The sequence below is a fragment of the Notolepis coatsorum genome, assembly GCF_963971535.1.
Source record: "Notolepis coatsorum genome assembly, chromosome: 20".
In the NCBI taxonomy this organism is placed as follows: Eukaryota; Metazoa; Chordata; class Actinopteri; order Aulopiformes; family Paralepididae; genus Notolepis; species Notolepis coatsorum.
Window position 1 is genome coordinate 20,385,580 of NC_140184.1, and position 27,574 is coordinate 20,413,153.

The window sequence follows — 27,574 nt, forward strand, 5'->3', positions numbered from 1 at the left end:
AATCGTAAAGCTATCCAGATTCAAACCATCATGTTGATTTAACTATTAATCAAGATTAGATACAAATCAAATGTACTGTAACTGTCAGGCAAACAAAGTTAAAATACCTCCCTTGTTTAATTGTAGACAGTAGCCGTCATAGGAAGATTGTATGGCTCCCACGTAGGGCTGGGCAATTCATAAAATGTCACTTTCAATTACTTTAGATTTTGGCTTCCCACAATTATGAAAACAAGATAAAGTGATTATTGTAGCGCATGCCGTGTTGCTCTCATTTTGTCTTGTGTTGTAAATGCAGCGCACCCTTCCTTCACAGCGATGCGCTCCGCCCCTCCCCCCAAGCCCAAACAGTAGTTTCAACTGGTGTTGAGAGGGAGGAGGGAGCACAGTTGCTTTGAAACGTCTTTGGTAACTAACTAACTTGTCGGGTTATCTCGCCATGCGTTTAGCGCCAGGACCCCCGAAAACCAGAGTATAGTCGGGTTTTCATCGTTATTTCTTTTAAACCAGAGTATAGTCGGGTTTTCATCGTTATTTCTTTTATTCGATATTTCCATTCATTACAGGCACACGGACTCGGGGTTAACATGGGGAATTATCCTGAGAATGCCAAAGTGCAATACCGGCCACATCCACCGAAGTGGCAGTATTGAGCACCCTTTGAAACATTATATCTTGGCCTGTGCGTTGATCAAATGTCTCCGGGCCCACTTTTCTTTGTCGGGCGAGGCGGGCGGGTATCCCGATCCCATTGAGAAACGTCAAATGCCTCCGATGCATCTGGTGTGATGGATTATGTTGGCGACACGATGGACACCGGTACTTGGACTCGCGATCAGACAATTGGAATATTCTTTTTGGGGTACCTCCTAGTGAAGGTAAGGATTAAATTATATCAATCCTGCTTTGATCCAACCATGATTTCACCTCGGTCGCAACGTGTGTGTAACATTACTCCACAACGTATGCCGTTGGTGACAATCAAAGCATCAAAAAACGACCCCCCGCCCCCTTTCATGCATTCATGATGAAACATAATACCTATTATATATATTTGATTTGGAAATAGTAGCGTGTCCAGGCGAGAAACGGCATCGCTTTTAGTGAAATTCACGTTTTGCTGCATATCGTCGTTTTCTGGGATTGGACAGGATCACTCTAAAACTATACTCATATTCACCACGATAACGTATTGACGAAAAAATTCATTATTTTTCACATATTGAACGATAGATAGGTGATGTCAAATGGGCCATAGTATTGTATCCATAGCTATAATATAGAATATATAGCCCTGCAAACACTGCCACTTATTTAGAGCGTTGGCATGGTAGGAACAAAGATGCTCTAGGCTTCCGGCGCTGATTGAGTTAATAATCGTGATTTCCATATCAATCAAAATTATTGTGATTAGGATTTTTGACTTAATCGAGCAGCCCTAAAATGGTAAATAAATGGTAAATGGCTGCATTTATATATCGCTTTTATCCAAAGCGTTTTACAATTTGTTCCTCACATTTGACCCATTCACTCACACACCGACGGCGGAGGCGACCATGCAAGGTGCCAACCTGCTCATCGGGAGCAATTAGGGGTTAGGTCTCTTGCTCAAGGACACTTTGACACGCTGCCTGGGAGAGGGAATCGAACCGGGAACTTCCGGATTACCAGACGAGTGCCATGAAAGACCTTTTTCACAGCGGCCATTTTGATGTGTCATAGCAGGGTAAACACAAGTGTAACCAATGCCATTCATTAAGGTTGTTCCATTTAGGTGTGTCAGTACCAGGTCCCTGGTTGCATGATGGCTCACTGGAATTTTCCTGACTGACTGGATGGGTCAAGTGCAGAGACAAAATTTCATCAATGACCAAAACATTATTATTATTTTTTTAAATGCATGTGTTTCCTATGTGTGTTGCCCATCGCATGTGTGTGTCGCTGCATGACTATGTTGCAATGTGTGCAATGAATAAAGACTTCTTCAAAAAAAAAAAATCTTTTTTACATTTAGTCATTTAGCTGACGCTTTTATCCAAAGCGACTTACAAGTTCTGTACGACAAGTCATCAGGAAGGGCACAACTCTATCAGCTGAGTAACAATGTTCATGATAGTAGGGTTAATTAGGGTTAGATTTTTTTATTTTTGAAATTTCAGATGGTTGAAGAAGTGCGTCTTTAGTCGACGGCGAAAGATTGGACAGGTTTCGGCTGTCCAAACTGGGTTGGGTAGTTCATTCCACCATTGTGGGGCAAGGACTGAGAAAAGGCGGCTTCTCCTTGATGACCCTCCCGGAGCTCGGATAGGAGTGGGTCTGAGACGGCCAGAAGATGCAGAGCGTAGGGGTCTTGAGGGTGTGTAGTTAGAGACCATTGACCGGAGGTAGGCGGGAGCAGTTCCCTTTGCCGCACGGTATGCCAGGTCGAGGGCCTTGAAGCGGATTCGTGCAGCAATGGGGAGCCAGTTTAGGGGTTTCCTGTTGTTCTCGACTGTTTTCTCTCTCCCTGGCTTTTAACTTATACCTCTTTAATACATACATCTAGCTCACTCCTGTAACGTGATAAAGTTGTATGATGTGAGTTGTGAGTGGTAAGGTATCCACGTGGAGGGTTGAATATGCTAAATGTACGTTTGCGAGGGGTAGCCAATCATCATCCTCGCCCAGTTTTTGGGCAAATATTTTCTCACACAAGCTGGGGCAACACTGGAATGACTCCATATTTTCTAATTATGCCTTTTGAAAGTAGCAGCCAGTGTAGGATGAAAGCAAAGAGTGGACTGATGTTCATTATGACAAGACCGCTAGTTTATTCTGTGCTGCATAGATCCAGATCACACTATCTCTGATCACCTTATTTGATAGAACCCCCCCCCCAAACTGAGCCTGAATCATTCCCTTCTTGTCCACTGGATGTGGACAATAATTGCTTTCGGCTATCTCCCATTAACAATCACAAAGAGAGAGAGCGAGAGAGAGATTTAACCTTATATCTGCACTTTACAGCCCGGGCCTGGTTCCAGGAAAATGTCTCACATTCCTAATGCAACCCTCTGAATCTATTGCAGATACTATCAAAGTAAATATTTGGAGGATTAAGATCTTATCTCTGGAGTGGGCTCTCTGAGAACTCTTCACAAGAGGATAGCTCTGTGCTCTCATACATAACCATTAGCCTCCACAACGGTGCCGTCTACCTTGAGGGGTAACGGCTGTAGATACTGCATGTGCCATTAATACACAGAGATAGAGAGAATAGGATTTGATGAAGGCAGAGAAGATTAGATGTTGAGGGGAATTTATTATGGTTTGATGGATTAAGGGCTGTTATCTCCACACGCAACATTTTAAATGGATGAATCTGCAGTGGATAGTATCCTGCAACGTCCCGCTTCCCAGCTGCTTCCGGTCATTCATGTTCAGTGGATGTGCTCTCCTGTAGGCCTGGGCAGGCAATATATTGATATTTATTGGTTATCATCAACTGGGAGTAACGATTCAATCTAAGGAGCCTGCTTGGTCTCATGGTGAATCGCTGCGGTTGTGGGAAAAAGTGGTTCTGAAACAATGGAACAATCACTTATGGAAGTGCTGTATGTCTGATTATACATAAAATCACATGATTTTGCTCATTTTTATTTCAGTATCAGGCTATTAATAATACTGTTAATAAAGAACTGGATGAAAACATTTTATGGCCTCACAAAGTCAGAGCCCCATTCATTGTCTATGGAGCGGCCCCAGATTTGACATCCCGACCGATTCCAAAAACCAACTTCAGGAGAGAGTGATACGTGTTCACAAATACCCAACAGAACTGTCCTGGGGCGCAGGAAGAACATGTGCAAATTCATCAAATGGGTGACATTCCCCTTTAAATTATGTGCACCTCCTCATGAGTTTGAAATTTTGGAAAAGCATTTAAATATTATTTTGCCCAGATTTGTGAAAACACCAATTCCCAGTCATCCAGCTCCCATACGTACCTCCTCCTTGGAGAGTGGTCTGAACCTGGCCTGGTAGTGGCTCAGCTCTACACTGAGCCGGTGGACAGTCATTTTCAGACTGTCATTCTCATCCACCAGCTCCTGGGCGTGCTGTCTCAGACTCTGCAGCTCTGTTGTTACACCTGCAGGGGGCAGCACAGCCAATATTAGTCTGGCATACTGTATTTGTTAGTACAGTGGCACAAGAGATATCTCTTGATGAGGAAGTCTGCACTCACAGAATCCTACTGTATAATGCATCAGCACTTTGTTGCTATATACAGTAAACACTAGCATCTCTACTGCTTCTCTATCATCTTATGAATCGGTGTGCTGCTTTCTATTTTGCTGCTGTTACATGGAAGTCAAAGCTGGTGAAATCTAAACTACACAACAGTGAATCTCCAGAGCTTTGACACGTTGAAGCTTTCCTCCCCACTCCCACCCCAGCTGCTGATGCCCCCATGGTGTACCAGTCTGGGACTGGTAGATCTCCATCCAGCCTCTCCTGGTCCTCTCCCTCGCTTCCTTGTAACTCTCCCACCCTCACTGCTCTCACCTCCCTTCTCCTCCATCTCTCCGCTCCTCCCTTTCTTCCTCTCATACCACCCCCTCTCTCCTTTCCTCCCTCTTTATTCCTCTCATACCACCCCCTCTCCTCTCCTCCCTCTCTTTCTTCCTCTCATACCACCCCCTCTCCTTTCCTCCCTCTCTCTCTCTTTCTTCCTCTCATACCACCCCCTCTCTCCTCTCCTCCCTCTCTTTCTTCCTCTCATACCACCCCCTCTCTCCTCTCCTCCCTCTCTCTCTTTCTTCCTCTCATACCACCCCCTCTCTCCTCTCCTCCCTCTCTCTCTTTCTTCCTCTCATACCACCCCCTCTCTCCTATCCTCCCTCTCTTTCTTCCTCTCATACCACCCCCTCTCTCCTCTCCTCCCTCTCGTTCTTCCTCTCATACCACCCCTCTCCTTTCCTCCCTCTCTTTCTTCCTCTCATACCACCCCCTCTCTCCTCTCCTCCCTCTCTTTCTTCCTCTCATACCACCCCCTCTCTCCTCTCCTCCCTCTCGTTCTTCCTCTCATACCACCCCCTCTCTCCTCTCCTCCCTCTCTTTCTTCCTCTCATACCACCTTGTGTCCTGCTGATGGCTCCTCTGGTAGCAGAGGTCTGGCTGAGCTCCAGGTCAGCTCCACCAGTATTCCTGGCTCCTATCATTTTCTGTCCCTCATGCTCTCCCTCCCTCCCTCCCTCCCTCCCTCTGCCTTCTCCCTCTCCCCTCTCCCCCCACTCCACCTGCTGAAGGTCCCTTGCTGACAGAGGCCTGGCTGAGCTCCAGTCCCAGCTGCTGGCATCTCTCCTGGCTCCTCTGGAGCTCTAAGCTCTGCTGGGTGCACCTCTCCTCCAGGGCCCTGCGCTCGGTGGCCAGCCCCATGTTCTGCTCCGTCAGAGACCGCACCAACTCCTTCTGCACCGCCAACACATCCCTGTAGGCATCGCCGGCCTCTGGGAGATGGGTGTGGTGTTGGCGTGTATAAGGGCACGGGACAGTATGGGATTGGACGGCACGGCACGGCACACAGAGCCACAAACAACACAGCAAACAAAGGAAGAAGACGGAGAAGGGAAAGATGAGAGACCAAAACACGTGTCACAAATGACAATATAAATAGTCATACTATGACTCCATAGCAGTGTAAATACTTACATGTTGGACTACAGCAAAAGAATGGCAACCACTGAAAAAGTGAATCTCATTGGAACTTGTTTTACTTTACATAATAACTAAGTTTAACCCTTTTTACACAAAGACTCACACATCATTAAGTTATTATCATCTTAAATCTTATTTGTACACGCACATTTATATGTATTGATAATCCGCTTAATTGTGTATTTATTTATACAAGGGTAGACTAAGACTGAGTATGGAGTATATTGCACATTGCACAGAGTAGACTTAGTTAGCTATATATATACATGGGGTTGACTTAGGATAGAATCTGTGTATTATAACAGGGGGAGCTGTACATACGCGCATTGTGATATTATCCATAGAGTATACATATGTCTCACCTGTCCAGTAGATCAGACCGTTATCTTTCTTTTTTTCTTTTTTTTTATTATCTACTGTACTATACTTTTTATTCTTGTATTTTATTTATATTACCCTGCCTGTACCTCCCTTCCCCTGTGGTGCTATGGCCCAAGAATTTCCCCAAGGGGATTAATAAAGATCCATCTTATCTTATCTTAATAATCACGTGTCATCACTTCTTAGAGAGGTTTGGTACAGGATTCACTAAAACCTTGGTATCTTGTGCACCACGTCATGCACCACATCCAATGGGCAGTTAAGGTGGGGCGGGAGGTCCAATGACATTAATGCTAGGGTTAAGGTAGGGGTGAGTTTATACATGAGATACCATCATGAAACCTTCATGACATCTTTAATAAGCATAACTGTCACAGGACACATCTAGATAAGCTAGGTGTGTGCAACATATTCCCTGAGTCACATAAACATAACTACATTGCCAGTGTCTGGGACCCTAGTAGAGCAGTGAGCCATGACACTGTAATTACTCTGCCACTTCAAGGGCCACAGTAATTGGAACTTGTCTGTCATGTGCCATGGTTGCAGGCAGCAAACAATACTAATCTAATTAACATTGATTATAAGACACTATAGCTCTCGGGGGAGGGAGACGAAGGGTTTTGGAGAGTTCTGTCTAATCTCAGATAGTCCTAATAATGTAAAACCTACTTTTTATCCTTGGTTTCTGTGTCCGTCTTGTGGTTTCACTGCAGGTAGTTTTGGTGTTGGGAAACGCTTGGGTCTGAAGTGTGTACGGTGTCAATGTAATTAAGGGAATCACACTCTATATTTCAGTCCTTTGAAGTAGCTATCAAGGAAGGACCAGGGGACTACATAATGATATGGAAGATGAGGCCTGATAGAACAGCTGTACACCAGGTGGTTCTTAAACTGTTCCAGGCTAGACCCCACGTGGAGCAAATTATATCTTGTCCTGGGATCCAGGTTCATGAAAACACCCAAGCTCTTTTGTCAAGCGGGGAGGCACCAGAGACACAGTTTAACAAGCACTGCTCCACACCGGAAAACTAGACAGAAAAAGGATATCATGCTATATCCATCAGGACGTCCACTTACCGGACACACCGTCTCTCCTGCTCCCAGAGCTCTTTCTGACTGAGGTCTTCTTCCTGGAGGAGCAGTGGTCGGCTCTGGAGGACCGGTCGCTTGTTTCCCCTGTGAAATCTGGGACAGATGGAAGAGAGGAACTTTAGAGACACACACTATAGGTGACGCGTATTTGACGACGAAAACAATCACAAGCCTTCCGTTTTAGAACTGACTTCAGTTGATTTCCATTCGGCCATCACTGCAAATAAGGAATAAGTTATGTCTTGGAACACGTTGATGGAACAAGATGTTGAATGTAATTTACCTAAACTGTATAATAATAATAATAATAATAATAATAAATAATAATAATAATAATAATAATAATAATAATAATAATAATAATAAATAACAACAACAACAACAACAACAACAACAACAACAACAACAACAACAACAACAACAACAACAACAATAACAATAACAATAATAATAATAATAATAATAATAATAATAATAATAATAATAATAATAATAATAATAATAATAATAATAATAATAATAATAATAATAATAATAATAATAATAATAATAATAATAATAATAATAATAATAATAATAATAATAATAATAATAATAATAATAATAATAATAATAATAATAATAATAATAATAATAATAATAATAATAATAATAATAATAATAGCTCCTCTTGGCCTTGTCATATTTTTTATATTAGTGGACATCGCAACAAACCAGACCGGACGACAACTGTAGTTGTGGTCATTTCCTAGCAACGCACCAAACATTCCACTGAAACCATAATAAAATAACACATTATTAGTAGTGCGCTGGCCTTGTGGCTTTATGCCTACTAAACCCCAATGACGTTTTATCTGAATCATGGCTCACAAAACATATTAGTATAGACGTCGACTTAATGGGCTACGATACATATAGAGCTGGGAAAGGAGGATGTATGTTAAATCAGGTATTTCTGTGTAAATTTTACCCATTCACTCACACACCGACGGCGGAGGCGACCATGCAAGGTGCCAACCTGCTCATCGGGAGCAATTAGGGGTTAAGTCTCTTGCTCAAGGACACTTTGACACGCTGCCTGGGAGAGGGAATCGAACCGGGAACTTCCGGATTACCAGACGACTGCTGCTAAAGCTCCTCTTATCGCCATGAAAGACCTTTTTCACAGCGGCCATTTTGATGTGTCATAGCAGGGTAAACACAAGTGTAACCAATAGCATTCATTAACACTTTGATCGCCATGGTTAAATTCATAATTTACCATCCCTAGCCAGCTCTATTTGTCTATGGAGAAGTTCCCCTTCTTTGCAGGGCTATAACTTTTTAAATTGTATTGCTAAATTGACATTATTATGGCCCATTCAATGTCCTATATCTATTGTTCAGGGTGTAGCAACGTTATACTTTTTCATTCACATATTCATACTAAAATACGGTCTAAAGTATAAGTATGTTTTTATCGTTTTCTGCAGCTTTCTCCAGAACTTGATTTATAGCCCTAAATGCATTATATTGATGATCAAATACAGTTTGATAGCGATCGGTGCCAGATAAAAAATGTCAACTGCACGTAGTTCTAGAAGTTACTACGTATGATCTGATGTTGACCGGATGGGCGGGGGGTCGTTTATAATTCCGTGGGCAACGTTATATCATTCATCTAGTGTGGGTGATATGATCATTAGAGCAGTTAGTATAGAGGACATTAGAAAATAACGCTGAAACTCACCGTAGCTTCCTCGCGCCGTTGGCAGATGAGCGTGGAACAGAATTTTTTCTATTATGGGATGGAGAAATACCCGATCCATTTCCAGGTTGTATAATAGTATATACGTCCAAATCATGTTGTTTATCGAGTTATTGGCAACGGATCGCTATTTATTGTGTCGAGCTCGAGTCCCGTGTCGAGCTCGAGTCCCGGGACCTATAGCGAGTGATCGGACCGAATTGAAATGAGCACCAGCTTCTACATCCTGTTTCTCCCCTGGGCGATCCCCCGATCGGCCACCAGATGGCGCTCTTGAACCGTTAGAGAGTTGAGTGGAGCTCAGCAGTATATCTCAGGTCCCCGGGGGAGAAATATGATTTCGATCACAGATTTTTGAAATATTGATATCAAAGACGTGTTACGGCGTCTTCGGCAGAATGAGCATGGCGGGGAAAGACGAGTTTCGGCGTCTCCGGCGATTAAAGTGTTAAGGTTGTTCCATTTAGGTGTGTCAGTACCAGGTCCCTGGTTGCATGATGGCTCACTGGAATTTTCCTGACTAACTGGATGGGTCAAGTGCAGAGGCAAAATTTCATCAATGACCAAAACATTTTAATTTATTTTTTTAAATGCATGTGTGTTTCCTATGTGTGTTGCCCATCGCATGTGTGTGTCGCTGCATGACTATGTTGCAATGTGTGCAATGAATAAAGACTTCTTCTAATTTTTTTTTTTTTTTTACATTTAGTCATTTAGCTGACGCTTTTATCCAAAGCGACTTACAAGTTCTGTATGACAAGTCATCAGGAAGGGCACAACTCCATCAGCTGAGTAACAATGTCCATGATAGTAGGGTTAGTTAGGGTTAGATTTTCTTATTTTTTTAAATTTCAGATAATGGTTGAAGAAGTGCGTCTTTAGTCGACGGCGAAAGATTGGACAGGTTTCGGCTGTCCTAACTGGGGTGGGTAGTTCATTCCACCATTGTGGGGCAAGGACTGAGAAAAGGCGGCTTCTCCTTGATGACCCTCCCGGAGCTTGGATAGGAGTAGGTCTGAGACGGCCAGAAGATGCAGAGCGTAGGGGTCTTGAGGGTGTGTAGTTAGAGACCATTGACCGGAGGTAGGCAGGAGCCGTTCCCTTTGCCGCACGGTATGCCAGGTCGAGGGCCTTGAAGCGGATTCGTGCAGCAATGGGGAGCCAGTTTAGGGGTTTCCTGTTGTTCTCCTCGACTGTTTTCTCTCTCCCTGGCTTTTAACTTATACCTCTTTAATACATACATCTAGCTCACTCCTGTAATGTGATAAAGTTGTATGATGTGAGTTGTGAGTGGTAAGGTATCCACGTGGAGGGTTGAATATGCTAAATGTACGTTTGCGAGGGGTAGCCAATCATCATCCTCGCCCAGTTTTTGGGAAAATATTTTCTCACACAAGCTGGGGCAACACTGGAATGACTCCATATTTTCTAATTATGCCTTTTGAAAGTAGCAGCCAGTGTAGGATGAAAGCAAAGAGTGGACTGATGTTCATTATGACAAGACACCTAGTTTATTCTGTGCTGCATAGATCCAGATCACACTATCTCTGATCTCCTTATTTCATACAACCCCCCCCCCCCCCCCCCCCCAAACTGAGCCTGAATCATTCACGTCTTGTCCACTGGATGTGGACAATAATTGCTTTCGGCTATCTCCAGAGCTTTGACACGTTGAAGCTTTCCTCCCCACTCCCCGCTCCAGGTCAGCTCCACCAGTCTCCCTGGCTCCTATCATTTTCTGTCCCTCATGCTCTCCCTCCCTCCCTCCCTCTGCCTTCTCCCTCTCCCCTCTCCCCCCACTCCACCTGCTGAAGGTCCCTTGCTGACAGAGGCCTGGCTGAGCTCCAGTCCCAGCTGCTGGCATGTCTCCTGGCTCCTCTGGAGCTCTAAGCTCTGCTGGGTGCACCTCTCCTCCAGGGCCCTGCGCTCGGTGGCCAGCCCCATGTTCTGCTCCGTCAGAGACCGCACCAACTCCTTCTGCACCGCCAACACATCCCTGTAGGCATCGCCGGCCTCTGGGAGATGGGTGTGGTGTTGGCGTGTATAAGGGCACGGGACAGTATGGGATTGGACGGCACGGCACGGCACACAGAGCCACAAACAACACAGCAAACAAAGGAAGAAGACGGAGAAGGGAAAGATGAGAGACCAAAACACGTGTCACAAATGACAATATAAATAGTCATACTATGACTCCATAGCAGTGTAAATACTTACATGTTGGACTACAGCAAAAGAATGGCAACCACTGAAAAAGTGAATCTCATTGGAACTTGTTTTACTTTACATCATAACTAAGTTTAACCCTTTTTACACAAAGACTCACACATCACTCATTAATTTATTATCATCTTAAATCATATTTGTACACGCACATTTGTATGTATTGATAATCCGCTTAATTGTGTATTTATACAAGGGTAGACTAAGACTGAGTATGGAGTATATTGCACATTGTACAGAGTAGACTTAGTTAGCTATATATACATGGAGTTGACTTAGGATAGAATCTGTGTATTATAACAGGGGGAGCTGTACATACGCGCATTGTGATATTATCCATAGAGTATACATATGTCTCACCTGTCCAGTAGATCAGACCGTTATCTTTCTTTTTTCTTTTTTTTTTATTATCTACTGTACTATACTTTTTATTCTTGTATTTTATTTATATTACCCTGCCTGTACCTCCCTTCCCCTGTGGCGCTATGGCCCCAGAATTTCCCCAAGGGGATTAATAAAGATCCATCTTATCTTATCTTAATAATCACGTGTCATCACTTCTTAGAGAGGTTTGGTACAGGATTCACTAAAACCTTGGTATCTTGTGCACCACGTCATGCACCACATCCAATGGGCAGTTAAGGTGGGGCGGGAGGTCCAATGGCATTAATGCTAGGGTTAAGGTAGGGGTGAGTTTATACATGAGATACCATCATAAAACCTTCATGACATCTTTAATAAGCATAACTGTCACAGGACACATCTAGATAAGCTAAGTGTGTGCAACATATTCCCTGAGTCACATAAACATAACTACATTGCCAGTGTCTGGGACCCTAGTAGAGCAGTGAGCCATGACACTGTAATTACTCTGCCACTTCAAGGGCCACAGTAATTGGAACTTGTCTGTCATGTGCCATGGTTGCAGGCAGCAAACAATACTAATCTAATTAACATTGATTATAAGACACTATAGCTCTCGGGGGAGGGAGACGAAGGGTTTTGGAGAGTTCTGTCTAATCTCAGATAGTCCTAATAATGTAAAACCTACTTTTTATCCTTGGTTTCTGTGTCCGTCTTGTGGTTTCACTGCAGGTAGTTTTGGTGTTGGGAAACGCTTGGGTCTAAAGTGTGTACGGTGTCAGGGTAATTAAGGGAATCACACTCTATATTTCAGTCCTTTGAAGTAGCTATCAAGGAAGGACCAGGGGACTACATAATGATATGGAAGATGAGGCCTGATAGAACAGCTGTACACCAGGTAGTTCTTAAACTGTTCCAGGCTAGACCCCACGTGGAGCAAATTATGTGTTGTCCTGGGATCCAGGTTCATGAAAACACCCAATCTCTTTTGTCAAGCGGGGAGGCACCAGAGACACAGTTTAACAAGCACTGCTCCACACCGGAAAACTAGACAGAAAAAGGATATCATGCTATATCCATCAGGACGTCCACTTACCGGACACACCGTCTCTCCTGCTCCCAGAGCTCTTTCTGACTGAGGCCTTCTTCCTGGAGGAGCAGTGGTCGGCTCTGGAGGACCGGTCGCTTGTTTCCCCTGTGAAATCTGGGACAGATGGAAGATCAGATGGTCCTTTACTGGTCAAGAGAGGAACTTTAGAGACGCACACTAATAGGTGGCGCGTATTTGACGACGAAAACAATCACAAGCCTTCCGTTTTAGAACTGACTTCAGTTGATTTCCGTTTGGCCATCACTGCAAATAAGGAATAAGTTATGTCTTGGAACACGTTGATGGAACAAGATGTTGAATGTAATTTACCTAAACTGTATAATAATAATAATAATAATAATAATAATAATAATAATAATAATAATAATAATAATAATAATAATAATAATAATAATAATAATAATAATAATAATAATAATAATAATAATAATAATAATAATAATAATAATAATAATAATAATAATAATAATAATAATAATAATAATAATAATAATAATAATAATAATAATAATAATAATAATAATAATAATAATAATAATAATAATAAATAATAATAATAATAAATAATAATAATAACAACTCCTCTTGGCCTTGTCATATTTTTTATATTAGTGGACATCGCAACAAACCAGACCGGACGTCAACTGTAGTTGTGGTCATTTCCTAGCAACGCACCAAACATTCCACTGAAACCATATATAACGAAACACATTAGTAGTGCGCTGGCCTTGTGGCTTTATGCCTACTAAACCCCAATGGCAACGTTTTATCTGAATCATGGCTCACAAAACATATATTAGTATAGACGTCGACTTAATGGGCTACGATACATAGAGCTGGGAAAGGAGGATATGTGTTAAATCAGGTCTTTCTGTGTACATTTTAGATGCTGTTACTAGACCTAAACGTTGTGCATTTCTTGCTCTCAGTTCAGTTAGGTCCTACCTCATTGGTTGTAATAAGGGTCTACAGACCAACATCTGCTGATCTAAATTCTATGGATGCTTTAGCAGGTCTAATCTCTAAATATTTTGATGGGGAGCTGATTGTCATGGGGGATTTAAATTTAAACTGGCTCAATAATTCAGCTGAGTATCTCAATGAGATTAGTGCTAAACTTAATTTATCCCAGTTAATAACAGAATAGACCAGATCAAATTTGAAAGAATGTTCCAGTTCTACTCTAATAGATAGAGTAGAGTAATAGGCCTGACAGAATTACAACCTGCAGTGTTTTTTAACTTGGCAATAGTGATCACTGTCCAATTGCCTGTATTAGAAGTATGCGCTTAATGAAAACAAAGACTCACACGGTAACTAAAATACATTTTCACACTTCAGTGAACAAACTTTCTTAACTGATCTTCACCATAGTGATATACACCTCACATTTGAGTTCCTGGACTTGCAAATGGATTTGGATTTATTCCTTTGATAGGCATATGCCGCTTAAGACATTTAGAATAAAAAATAGAATAACATCTTGGTTTTCTCATGACTTGTCAACCTTGTTTAAAGAAAGGAACAGGGCATGGTCTCGTGCCAGACTCTCAGGTGACACTTCACATTGGCTGTCAATTCAAACAGATGCAGCTTTGCAGTGAGAAAAGCCAAGTCAGACTATTTCTTCCCACTCTAATCTTGCCAATTTCTGGAAAGCAGCTAGTTTGAACAAAAACAAACCCACAATGCTCTGCCTATGCACATCAAGTACGATGACTGTGTGATTTCAGACCGAAATGAGATTTGTTTAAAGGGGAACTATTTTACTATTTCTTTCACTATTTGGGTACTTTTACACAATTCATGTGAGTCTATGGAACACCTCTGTAAGTTCTTTAAAAAATTAAAATGCATTGTTTTGTATGTCTAATGAAGTACTCAAAAACAGCATTTTCTACCTCAAGATCTTAAGCCGTTTTGAGGCTGGGCTCCAACCACTGTGTGGCCTGGTGGCAACTGCCACATCAACTGCCACATTATTATGCAGCTGAGAAACCTCTGACATCACAGATATGCACATTTTCAGATGACTCAGTTCAGTGAGGGTGAATATTGTGAGAGGAGAATTGGAAGAATGCGCCAATATGAGAATTAGAGACATAGATCCTATTAATAAAGTCCACATAGCTAGGAAACAATGCTAAACACTGAAAAAGGCCATTTATAAGATAGTTCCCCTTTAAAATGTAACAAGCACTTTGGGGATGCAGGGCATTTTGTTTGGTAAGACATACCGCTCTGGCTGCTGATCAATTCCCCCAAATTCTCCTTTAATCCCTTCACTCCTAGTGTATTAGAAGCATTGGAAGCCATTGATACCAAGAGTTCAACTGGGGAGGATACATTGGATTCCTTTTTTATCAAAATCTCTGCTCCAATTATTGTGGAACAATTAACTCATATATTTAATCTTAGGAGGTAGTTTCCCTAGTGTTTGGAAAACAGCACACGTAACCCCTTTATATAAAGGTGGTGATAGAGAGGACCGACCTATTTCTAAATCACCCTGTTTAGCAAAAGTCATGGAATCATAAGTGAACAACCAACTCAAGCCTCCAATAACCTCCTCCTCAACTCATCAAAAACCCAAGAACTCATCATCGACTTCAGACGCCAGCCAAACCCCAAAACCCCCATATCCATCTCCGGCAAACCCATAATCACCAGAGACTCCTTCAAATTTCTCGGCACCCACATAAGCAATAACCTCAAATGGAAAACCAACACAGACCACATACACAAAAAAGCCAATCAAAGACTCTTCTTCCTCCGCCAGCTCAAAAAATACAGAGTCAAAAAACATCTCCTGCTCCGCTTCTACCAGGCTATCATTCAAAGCATCCTCACCTTCTCCATAACTGTTTGGTACAGCAATCTGGACACTCACTCCAAAAACAAACTCCAAAGAATTATCAATAAATCCTCCAAAATAATCCGCACCCCCCTCCCTTCTCTCGAATCACTCCACCGCCAAAGCACAATTAGAAGAGCTAGAAAAATCATCTCTGACCCCACTCACCCAGCACACCACATCTTCCAGCTGCTGCCCTCCGTGAGGCGCTACAGATCCCTGACCACCAACACATCCCGCTTTAAAAACAGCTTCTTCCCCACTGCCATACGGACACTGAACTCCCTGTAGTATCCCCCCTTACCTCTGCTGACATGGACATAAACTCAGAACTGTAATTGTGTATTTATGTTTTTTCTAACTGCATGTAGTATGTACGTTGTAAGTGATGTTATATGTTCTATGTTTTATGTTGGAACAAATGCTGTAACATGCTGCACTGAAACCAAATTTCACCAGCCTGGCTGGGTGGTCATTAAAGAAATTGATTGATTGATTGATTGATTTTCTCTCAATTTATTCTGTTTTAATCTTGCACCAATCTGGTTTTAGAACAAACCATAGTACTATTTCACCTTAGTCAATAATGATTTAATAACTGTATTAGATAATAGAAAACACTGTCCTGCCCTCTTTGTTGACCTGTCTAAAGCATTTGACACAGTTGACCATCATCTGCTCTTGCAAAAACTAGGTAATATTGGTCTTGATAGAGTGGCTCATGATTGGGTCCATGACTATTTGTATGGGAGGCGTCAGTGTGTTAAAACGGGTGATGCCCAATCTGAGTTTTTGCAGATAACAATGGATGTACAGCAAGGTTAAATTGTATATAAACGATATAGTCTCTACGTTGAATGGCTGTCAAGCCTATTTGTATGCAGATGATACTATAATTTATTGTATTGCTGATTCTGTTCAGCCATCAATGGATTTTCTTTTTAGTAGTAGTAGTAGTTCTATCTGAGAGATCGCTGGTAAGTAAGATATTTAAACAGGGACAATGTATATTAATGAACATTCAGCATTTTGCAATAAAACATTGATGTAAATACACCCAAATTAGCCAAGGCAAATTTTCATTTGGTAGTCCCCACATAAAACCACATATGACCAAAAGTGCATACAGTACATAAAACCAAAAATACGATACATAGAACCACAAATACATAAAACCATGAAACCAGAACAATACATAAAAACCAGGAATGCAAACGGTACAATTACAAGGTTAATCATCATCTATCATTCTGCTCTTAGATTCATAGCTGGTGATTAGTTACGGCACTCATTGCATCCTGTATAATAAGGTAGGTTGGTCTTCTCTATCAGAAAGACAAAATAGGCATTGGTATCTGTTTATCTTTAAGGCCATTGATGGAAAATTGCCATCATTTATCACAATGATGCTAGATTTGAACTAACTAACTAGTTAGTTAGTTAAGGTCCGCGACTTCAGTCTGAAGTTGTCGGTCTGCCTTTTGTTTTGACGCACCCATTTTCTGGAATGATCTCCAACTCACACTAAAAATCAATACTCTACTACAATTTAAAAACATGATCACAAACCTCCATACCTCAGTATGCAACTGTTATATATTTTATTTGATTCTCTTTTAGTTTGTTTCTCTTTCCACCTGTCTTTTGCCCTATTTATGCACATTTATTTCCCCCTTTTTATGTGTTTTGAACTGTTTGAACTTGTAATCTCAACAACATTGCATATGGGGGTAAAACCTCACTGTTCATTTCGAGAATAAATAAAGGTTTCAATCAATTTCTTCCATTATGTATTTGTATTTTGTATTTGTATAGTGTATTATCTTGAATTGTAAGTTGAATAATAAGTGTTAGGCTAAACTCACTATGGTGCATCAGATCACTGTGTTAGTGTATTTTTAGAGCTTGTCCCTTTCAATTAAAATAGCGTTTTCAGAAAATTGCGTATTCAGGCTCCCAGAACGCGGTTCCGTCTGGACGAAACGTGCATACGATAAAATACTTTGACGGATACACCCAAACTCGTCTCCGTCTGGACATAAAGTAGGAAATGTCAATTATGATAGTAGTTTTGGGAAAATGTGAGGAGTCTCTGGGTATGAGAGTAGCCTATATTGCACGGGAGGGAAACATTACCTGGGGAAGGCATGCTTCGTCTGTGAGATGAAGGCCTCTGTTTCAGGCTTGGCGGTGCAGCCTGAGAGAGAGAGAGAGAGAGAGAGAGAGAGAGAGAGAGAGAGAGAGAGAGAGAGAGAGAGAGAGAGAGAGAGAGAGAGAGAGAGAGAGAGAGAGTGAGAGAATGCTACTCTACTATTTCAACTGAAATATCCACCGAAGTTTTCTTGGTAATTCACATTTTTGCCTACTGTAAAATCCACTCATGGTCACCTGTCTACATGCAGACAGTGAGAGGCAGGCAGTATGTGGAAATAAAAATAACAAGCAGAATACACAATTACCAAAATAGTTTAAATATATGTGCAGGACATTGAAACTGACACATTGGTCGATTTGAAAGAAGTCCTTGACAGTTCAAAATAACAACTGTGCTGAGTGCAGTTTTACGGGTGAACCAAGGTCAGAGGAAATCTCCAGAGTTTCTAATGCGTACGGCAGTGACAGTCCCACTGGAGCAGGGATGCTAAGCAGGACCCGTCCGATACCAGAACTACAGACTGTGAGAGACGGGAGGAGAGCCACTGAAGCCTCACGTCATACGACACACAGTCCGCCCCTGTGACAACCAGCAGCCTGGAATAAGCCTGAAGTAATGAACAACACTGGCTGGCTGGCCACCAACCTTGGCTTATCACAGTCACTTAGATTTAATGAGACAGTTGATTTCTTAAAAAGGGAATGCCACCCGGTTTACATACTGTGCCCCAGGACAGTTCAGTCAGTATTTGTGAACACGCACCACTCTCGCCTAAAGCTACAAATCAAGAGAGAACCCTCCAATTAGTCACTGGGATGTACAATATGGGTCTGCTCCATAGACAACGGATGGAGCTCTGACTTTATGAGGCCATAAAATGTTTGTGCATGCACTTACAACCAAATTAGGTTTATATTCTTGAATCGTTGGGTCAAAACCAGAATGAAAACCTTTTTCGGTGTATCAGCTCACATAGAAACATTGTATGACCTCATAAAGTCAGAGCCCCATTCGGTCTATGGAGCAGCTCCAGATTGTACATCACATCCCAGTTGCATCACCACTTGGAGAGTTCATTGTCTGATTTCTCACTTCAGGAGAAAGTGGCAGGTGTTCACAGATACTGACTGCACTGTCCTGGGCGCAAGAAGAATAAATATGTGAATTCTTAAAATGGACGACGTGCGCCTTTAAACTACTGACCTATAATATACTGACCTATACCCAGCATGTAATTGTGTGGAATATGGTTCTATTTCATAGTTCTGAGCTTGGTATTGATTATCAAATGTAAACGTGCTGTGGCTGATTCCCCAATAGCTTTTAGATGGATGTTTGGAACCAAAGGATGCTTGTGATGTTAGTGTGACTGTCGGGGAGACTGATTATAGGCGTCTGTCCAACAGCTTTGATCTCCAGCCCTCTGCGGCTGTCCAGCGATGTGCCCGCAGGCTGGCCAGACGGGAGGCTCTGATTGGCTGACAGCGTGCTGTAGCTGTAGACTCTCATTCAGCATCAATCAGTCTCTTAGCAGTCTCTTAAGCTATTAAAAACCTGCAATCCCTTCATCACAGCAGGGGAAATGGTGTGTGTGTGTGTGTGTGTGTGTGTGTGTGTGTACATGGACAGGATAGATTGATAAATGGAGGATAGAACAGATGTAATTATCCCCCACACGCACACACTTTCTCAAGTCATTGTCCTTCACAGTAATAGCGAAGGAAGAAATGTGCCAGTCCAAAGTCAGCGTAGTTTCAGTGAAGTGACCCCAAACACGTGTCCCTTTCTGCGCTACAAAAACACCTACGTCAGAGAGTGGAAGATGCGAGTTCAATATGAACCAAAACAATCCCATTGCTTTTAGGAGGAATGGTTCTAAGGAGGGAGGTGGGGGGAGGGAGGGGGGGGGGGGGGGGGGGGGGGGGTAGTGTCTTACCTTTTTAACAGCTCCCTCTCGGAACTTGGTCTCCTCTGCAAAACAGAGCTTCATTAATCACATTACCAGGATTAATTTATAATAGATGGTGCCGATTTGTCTTTCGAAGTGAACTCAAGGATTCAGACTTCTTTTGGATGAATCAAGTGAGATCATTTGTGATCCGAAAGGACATGAAACAAATTTCCATACTGTAACTTTATCAAACATAATGTGAACTTGATTTACGGTCAGTTAAGCCACAAACGTGTGCAGGCCGTAGTGACGCACGGATACTGGTAACAGATATGGGTCTGATACCAGGCTAAAACAGGGTTTCCAGCATGTAACATGCTAGACATCAAAGCGAGGTGACTTGATTTGCTGCATTAGTAACACATAGAAGTATGTTAGATCGCTCTAATGGAGAGAAATGTATTATATATCTCAATAATTATTTGTCTAATGACCCCAAACTGATGGTCTAAGTATACACCGTTCAGTTAAAGTGATGGATTGGATTGGCACTCTGTATCGACATTGGTATCGACAGTGGAAAAAGTGGTATCGGTGCGTCCACTCCACTCCCTATAGCAGGCAGGCATATCATGTATGAGGGAGTGATCTATAATACAATCGAGAGCTAGAGTGGAAGAATAGTAAACATTTTATTCTCAAATAGTATTCTACTTGCCTGTGGAAGGGAGGTTGCTTGTAGGATGGTGGTTAACATTACCGTTGCTAGATATCCCAATTGTATAATCTAATCAGAACAGCAGTCAGAACTAACTACCCTCCGTCTACACCCTTCTTTATCTTTATCCACTCAAACATCCCACTGCGTTTCCCCACTCGCCAGCCTGAACTGAACCTACAAGCGAGACTGATTTAAATACAGACATGTACTCTCCTGTATAAACATTCAGCCGTGAATTCTCTTTTCAAAGTGACTGTAGGGCCTAACAAAAATAATGGTTGGTTTCAGGTTGCCGACCGACCCTGCCGATTTAGGTGCGACCCAATATATTTTATGAGTTTAAAAAAAAAATTATATATTAAAAAAAAAAAAATCATTTTTTTTTTTTTTTTTTTTTTTTAGAATAAAGTTTCATAGAAATCTTAGTCAAACATTTAGTATTATGGATATTAAACATGCTGGCAGAGTACATGCATCCATGTTGTTGTGAACATTTTAACCCTTTCACTGCCACACGACAGCCGGTTAACCCTTTCACTGTGACAATACAGAAGGTTAGCCCTTTACTATCACACAACCGACGGCGATGCTCCATCATTAGCATCATCCGCGGAGCTAATGATGCTAATGATGGAGCATCGCCGTCGGTTGTGTGATAGTAAAGGGCTAACCTTCTGTCGTGTGGCAGTGAAAGGGTTAATTAAATAAAGAAATTCCCTATCCATAGTCGCCGTGGGAAAGAATAATAAAAAAAAATTAAAAAAAAATCCCTACCTACCCATGGCCAAACTGACAACCAACCTGAAACCAACTATTATTTTTGTTAGGCCTAGTTGTAGTTGTAACATCGTGTGCTGCTTGTTGTGGGCCCAAAGTCATTGTACTGTACATCCAGGGAGAGTGAGCGAGGTGAGTTTGGGAACCAACCTTGAGGTAAAGGAGAGCATAAAAAGGCAGAGTCATCCGTCACCTCCCCTCCCTCAGACTGAATGGCACCCTGGAGAGAAGGAGCGAGAGATGGCCTTGATGCCAGACAGAAGGACACCTCTGTAACGCTTTCACAACAGCCAGCAACGGGACAGTAAAAGTCTCTGCGTATTTTCCTTCTTGCGTTAAATTCCTTGCAGTTTGCTCTGTGATTATTGTCTTGGGGTTATTACGCAGCGCTCACATTATCCAGAGTCTACGGTGACATGTGCGGGGAAAACTCAAACACACATGCAAATAGCATGTACGGTATTAACCCCCCCCCCCCCCCCCCCCCCCCCGCCACACACACACACTTGCTGTAATCTCCATTATCATACGAAGCTCTACACAGGCGACACTGCATGCACCTCTCTCCGACTCATTCACGTATTTTTAACCCTTTCACTGCCACACTACCAAAGGGTTAACCCGTTCACTACCACACTACAGACGGTTAACCGTCTGTAGTGTGGTAGTGAAAGGGTTAACCCGTCTGTAGTGTGGTAGTGAAAGGGTTGTAGCCGCTGGAAAGCTAGTTAGCACCACTTCACACCTCTAACTGTGCGGTCGTGCATCACTTCTCCCAAACACAGTCAGTCACGTGTTAAAATGTACAGATGAAGAAGATCTGTGGATTGCTAGCGGACTGCTCAGTGCTCCCTAATACGTTTTATATAACACATGCTGAAATTGTGGTCCTCACTTCAGGCCACCACTGCTCTCACCGCATGGGGATGAACTTTGTACCCTTGGATAGATTTCTACTTTTATCCAAGTCCATCCTTTTGATTTTGAGAGTTCTCATTTTTATTAAGAGACATTCTATATCATTCACCATATATTTCTATTATGAGACATTCTATATCATTGACCATAATTACACGGTGGCCATTTTGCTCTGATGTCATGTTCAGGATGGAATTCCTTTAGAGTGAAAAGGAATCCCATCCTGAGCATAACATAAGAGCAAGATGGCCGCCGTGTAATTACGGTCAATAGATGAATAGAACACCTGACTAATGAAGTACACCTACACCTCCTCATACTGCATTCAGTCTCATCTGCTGGCTGCAACAGACAAATACCTACAGCTAGACTGCATCAAGGAAGAGCAGATGGTGGTTGGCATATGGTAACACAGATGTGACGGGCTAATTGTTACTGGCTGGGAGCCCAACAGAGCAGAGCTTATTATTCCTCACTCGTTTCAATGGTGTGACTGGGACCGTCGTTTCCGATGTTGCCAGGCATCTTCTGTTTTCTACCATCTCTTTGAGAGGCAGCTTTGGGTGCCAGGCAACAGGTTGGTTGATTGTATATGTCTGTCTCCAGGCAACAGGTTGATTGTATGTCTGTCTCCATGCAGGGAAGGTTGTGGGAGCTGATTAATGGATTAATGGTAGTCCTGTCAATGCCACGGGCTTCATACAATCCAGGTGTGGCCTTTATATATTACATTTAGTATCAATGCAGATAAATCGACAGCATTTGTTTTTTATTTATTTCGTTAGAATCAAGGCAACAGTGGCAACACACACACACACACACACACACACACACACACACACACACACTTCATTGACTCAGTTTCATTCTCATTGCAAATATGACTGAAGAGCTCCACCCTCTGGCATCATACTGTTATTGCTAAGTATCACACTATGTGCTGCACACAGCAGCATCACACCTGGACAAGAGGCAGGGGAACTATGTGAGAATGCTGTTCATTGACTACAGCTCAGCATTCAATACCATAGTCCCCTCCAAACTCATAGCCAAGCTCAGGGACCTGGGTTTGAACTATGACATCTGCCAGTGGGTCTTGGACTTCCTGACGGGCAGACCCCAGGTGGTAAGAGCAGGCAACTGCACCTCCTCATCCATCACGCTCAACATAGGGGCCCCCCAGGGCTGTGTTCTGAGCCCCCTCCTCTACTCCCTGTACACACATGACTGCGTGGCACAGCGGAACAACAACACAATCATCAAATTTGCTGATGACACAGTAGTGGTGGGCCTGATCTCTGCCAACGACGAGAGGGCCTACCTGGAAGAGGTAGAGAATCTGTCACAGTGGTGTCAGGAGAACTGCCTCTCCCTGAACGTCAGCAAAACAAAAGAGATGATTGTGGACTTCAGGAGGTCGGGGTCAAGGACTACAGCCCCCTCAGCATCGACGGGGCACCGGTTGAGAGAGTGAACAGTTTCAAGTACCTCGGAGCCCACATATCCGAGGACTTGACATGGACCACACACATTGACAGTGTTGTGAAGAAGGCACGACAACGCCTCTACTTCCTCAGGCGCCTAAGGAAGTTCCAAGTCAGTCAGAAGATCCTTAGGAACTTCTACTCATGTACAATCGAGAGCATCCTGACTGGCAACATCACCTCCTGGTTTGGGAATAGCACTGCACAAGACCGTAGCAGACTACAAAGAGTGACACGTTCAGCCGAACGCACAATTGGAGGGGGGCTTCCCACCCTCCAGAACATTTACAACAAGCGGTGCAGGGGGAAGGCTAAGAGAATCATCAAGGACTCCAGCCACCCGAACAACTGCCTCTTTGAACTGCTGCGGTCAGGCAAGTGATACCGGAGTCTTAAGGCGAGCACAGAAAGACTCAGAAGGAGCTTCTATCCCCAGGCCATCAGGCTGCTCAACGAACAATAAACACTATGCAGCAACCATCAAATGCACACAGCACACACATCCACACGCACACACTCACTTTAAACGGGCAACTCACTGCAGCACCCACTTTACACACTTTAGAACACCTAAACACACTTTATATTTATTGGTAAAGGATTTGCACTACAACTCGCACACCTTACTGTAAATTGTACCTAAATTGTACCTCATCCCATTTCTGCTCTGCACTATATAGTATTGTATATTAGTACATTGCATAGTATATTGTATATTGTATGGTAACTCAGTTACTTCTATTCTGCATCGAACATTGTACATATGTCTATACTGAACACTGTGACCTCTATTTTTACTTCTATTTTACATGCTATACTATTTTATTTCATACTATCTTGTCTAACACAGTCTCTGGAGCGAAACAGTAAGAAGCATTTTGTATAAAAGTATTCTGTACTTCTGTATGACAACTATTAAAGAAACTTGAACTTGAACTACCTGCCAGAAACAAAGTAAGATTCACTTCACTTAATAATGTGAATTAATTCAAAATAAAACTCTCAAACCACTGAATGCATTAGTCAGAATTACATACTGTCAGAATTCATGCCATGTGAGTGAAGACATACTGACCTTCCTACTGAAGGTAAACATCAATCTGTGTTTTTTTTACTTGTTCACACAGAATCGCAGAAGGTTTTTAAACCTTACTCATGACGAGTCTCTTGGACTCTTCTAGAGCCTTACCGTGTGTTTTAATGGAAGGGCATAGACAGGCTCTGCGGTCGGACTGATTGCAGGTCTGTCCAGAGACTGGTAAACATGCTGCTCTCTCTCTATCTCCCCTTCTTCCTCATCATCATCCTCCTCCTCCTCCTCCTCTTCGTCATCCAACTCCTCCTCAGAGTAGCCAGGGGATGGCAGACGAGGCCTGTCAGACAGATACTCTGGCCATCTGTCCCTGAAGAGCAAACCACAAACAGGTCCCCATAGAGTATGAGTGACTCGCAGGTAGAAGTTTAGGTGAAGGTCTAGTCACCTGACTGTAGATCATAGACCAGCTCTCCGATTTCCTATGGAAGCTTAAAAGGAACACGCCAACTTTTTGGGAAATTCGCTTATTTGCCATCTACCCTGGAGTTAGACAAAAAACGGGAAAAACTGGGCTTTTGGGGTGATGAAATCACTGCGCCCAGGCAGCAGTGGTTCGGCAAAAAATAGTTCCAAGTATATATCTGCTTAGAAAACGAAAATGTCAAATTTTTTATTTCTCCATGTGGTAAATACACAGGTCACAACATGTTTACAGGAACGTTTTGGAGTTGTATTTGTGACTGTTGGGAACTAGGCTACACTGGCACACCTACTTCCACTGAATGACGCCAAGCTAGGCTAACGGTGCAGCTGTTCCCTAAGCCTAATGCATGCACAGAGAAGAAAGGGGTATGTATCTGCTTGTCTAACTCCAAGGTAGATGGCAAATAAGCTAATTTCCCAAAAGGTTGGCGTGTTCCATTAAGACTTAGATCTTCCACTAGTTGTATGATCATTAATTAGACGTGGGATCATCTACTTTTATTCAATGCAACATTTGTTCACGATTAGTTTAGATACAATCTCACAAGGATGTAACGTCAAGAGGCATTCTGATAGGTCAGCTCTGGTCATTGAGGAGGAAGTGACATTTGATTAGTGTGACTGATTCATTGATTGATTGATTGATTTTATTAGACACAACAAATCCAAGGAATGACATGCAAAAGTGACAACACTTATTTCCAGCATGGTCCCCGATGTTCTGACCAAAGGACATATACAAATAACATATAACTGGCTGTGATTGGATGGCTTAGGGATAGAAAGGATAGTCGGTGACACTTTACTTTAGGGTAGTGGTTCCCAAAGTGGGTGCCCTAATAATCCCCTGGTGTGCCGTGATAATCTGCTCATTTCACATTCTAATTCTACATAATACATATTACCACACAGCTTATCAAATAATTATTGAATTACATGTCACTAACTAATGTATAAGCTGATTAAACATGTAATGTGTTCATAATTTAAAATGGCATATCAAATTGAATATGCTATATTCACTACTGAATGTGTATAATACTGAATTGACATTGCAGATATGGTTTTAAAGTGCAAATGAATAGTGTTATTTGTTCTCAAATATCCCCCCCCCCCCCCCCCCCCCAATGAATGAAGACTATTATATGACTAGCTCTATGAATGAAGACTACAACTAGCTCTATGAATGAAGGCTACAACTAGCTTTATGAATGAAGACTACAACTAGCTTTATGAATGAAGACTACAACTAGCTTTATGAATGAAGACTACAACTAGCTCAATGAATGAAGACTATGACTAGCTCTATGAATGAAGACTATGACTAGCTCTATGTAGCTCAAAGAGTGCCGTCAATGCGAGTATGTTGAGAGGTGGAGCAAGAGATGGAAAGCATGTTGTACAAATCCTGTTTCACAATCTCTTTCTCTCTCAGAAGCAGGCGCAAGTTATTGTTTTTTTTATAATTCTTTCTTTGAAGAGTTGGGGTGCCGTGGGGGTAAATTATTTCAGGGGTGTCTTGGTCCAAAAGAAAGTTTGGAAGCTACTGTTTTAGGGGCCCAATTATATTGATGAAGTACCAAAGAACTATTACGTTAACAAACCACTGATTAACCATCAGTTACTCAAGTCTCAGATCTTGTGTCTCAGCGCCAGGAGATCCTTCTGCTTCCAAATTACATCATCAGTAAAGACTCTCAAATCCCAAATTTCTATACCTGCTTACCTCTAATTCTAAAAGTGAACTATCAGTTAATATTTGTTCCTAATCTTTGTTAACATATAGGCTCCTAATTAGTTCCTAGGTTCTTAATCATTATGTGTGCCCTTTACAATAAAGTTGATACCATGTAGTCTCAATCACTCCAAATGTGGACTACTTATTAACTGAAATACTCTCAATTACACTGAGCCGTCTGGAGAGCAGGAACGGCAGGGCTTGTGCTATTGTGACAGTCCACTTGTGCCAGGCAAGAAGAATTACTACTAAGTAACTAGATCCAGGCAAACAATAACTTGACCTAGGTTTACCCTGTGTAAAGTGCTGTACTGATGGGAGGCTCGAGCGTGGCGCAGTGAGAGCGGTCACTCTCGGAGAGAGATCTTTGGCGTGCAGGAGGTATGGCAAAAGTCCGCCCCGTCAGCGAAGAGGACAAGATGGCAGCTGCTAAGGCTGACCTGAAAGGCAGTGGGGGTTGAAGGTGACAAATCAATCAGAGACATTCAGTTCATATTTGCAACATATTGCTGCTCTATTCATTGGATTATTAAGTCAATAAAAGTGTATAAGAGTCAACTGCAATGTCAATGATCATGACAGTAGGGTTGGGTAACGTTCACATTTTAACCGATACCGGTACCAGTACCAGTTCCTGGAATTCGGTATCGGTACCCAACGTTACTTTTTCCTGTACTTAACTCTCTCTGAAATTTCATTTCAGTTGTAAAAATAAATAAATCCAAACTTCTCAATTTCAACATTGTTATTTATTTAGAACATTTTGTTATGTATTGTTATAACACACCACACAAAATAAATCACATGATCATGTATTGTGTTTTTAAATGTTTAAATATTAACATTATCTGGCCATCCTCAGTAAATATTATCAAACTCCTCTGACCTCGTCTGTTCTTT

At 42.2% G+C, this 27,574-nt stretch overlaps 2 protein-coding genes across 2 annotated transcripts in view; both read right to left on the bottom strand.

Moving 5' to 3' along the window:
- Window positions 1–24,726, bottom strand: part of cep89 (centrosomal protein 89) — a 371,884-nt gene extending 347,158 nt beyond the window's left edge. The window contains exons 1-9 of the mRNA XM_084337069.1: window positions 24,607–24,726; window positions 21,166–21,235; window positions 19,563–19,597; window positions 17,608–17,668; window positions 12,603–12,710; window positions 10,726–10,935; window positions 7,159–7,266; window positions 5,280–5,489; window positions 3,987–4,129 (exon numbers count right to left, since the gene is read on the bottom strand). Of these exons, the coding sequence (XP_084193195.1) occupies window positions 3,987–4,129; window positions 5,280–5,489; window positions 7,159–7,266; window positions 10,726–10,935; window positions 12,603–12,710; window positions 17,608–17,620 (792 nt within the window). The 5' untranslated portion in view covers window positions 17,621–17,668; window positions 19,563–19,597; window positions 21,166–21,235; window positions 24,607–24,726. The remainder of the gene's footprint in view (window positions 1–3,986; window positions 4,130–5,279; window positions 5,490–7,158; window positions 7,267–10,725; window positions 10,936–12,602; window positions 12,711–17,607; window positions 17,669–19,562; window positions 19,598–21,165; window positions 21,236–24,606) is intronic.
- The window catches only part of rhpn2 (rhophilin, Rho GTPase binding protein 2), a 108,473-nt gene that overhangs the window by 16,935 nt on the left and 63,964 nt on the right, over window positions 1–27,574 (bottom strand). The gene's annotated exons all lie outside the window — the stretch shown is intronic.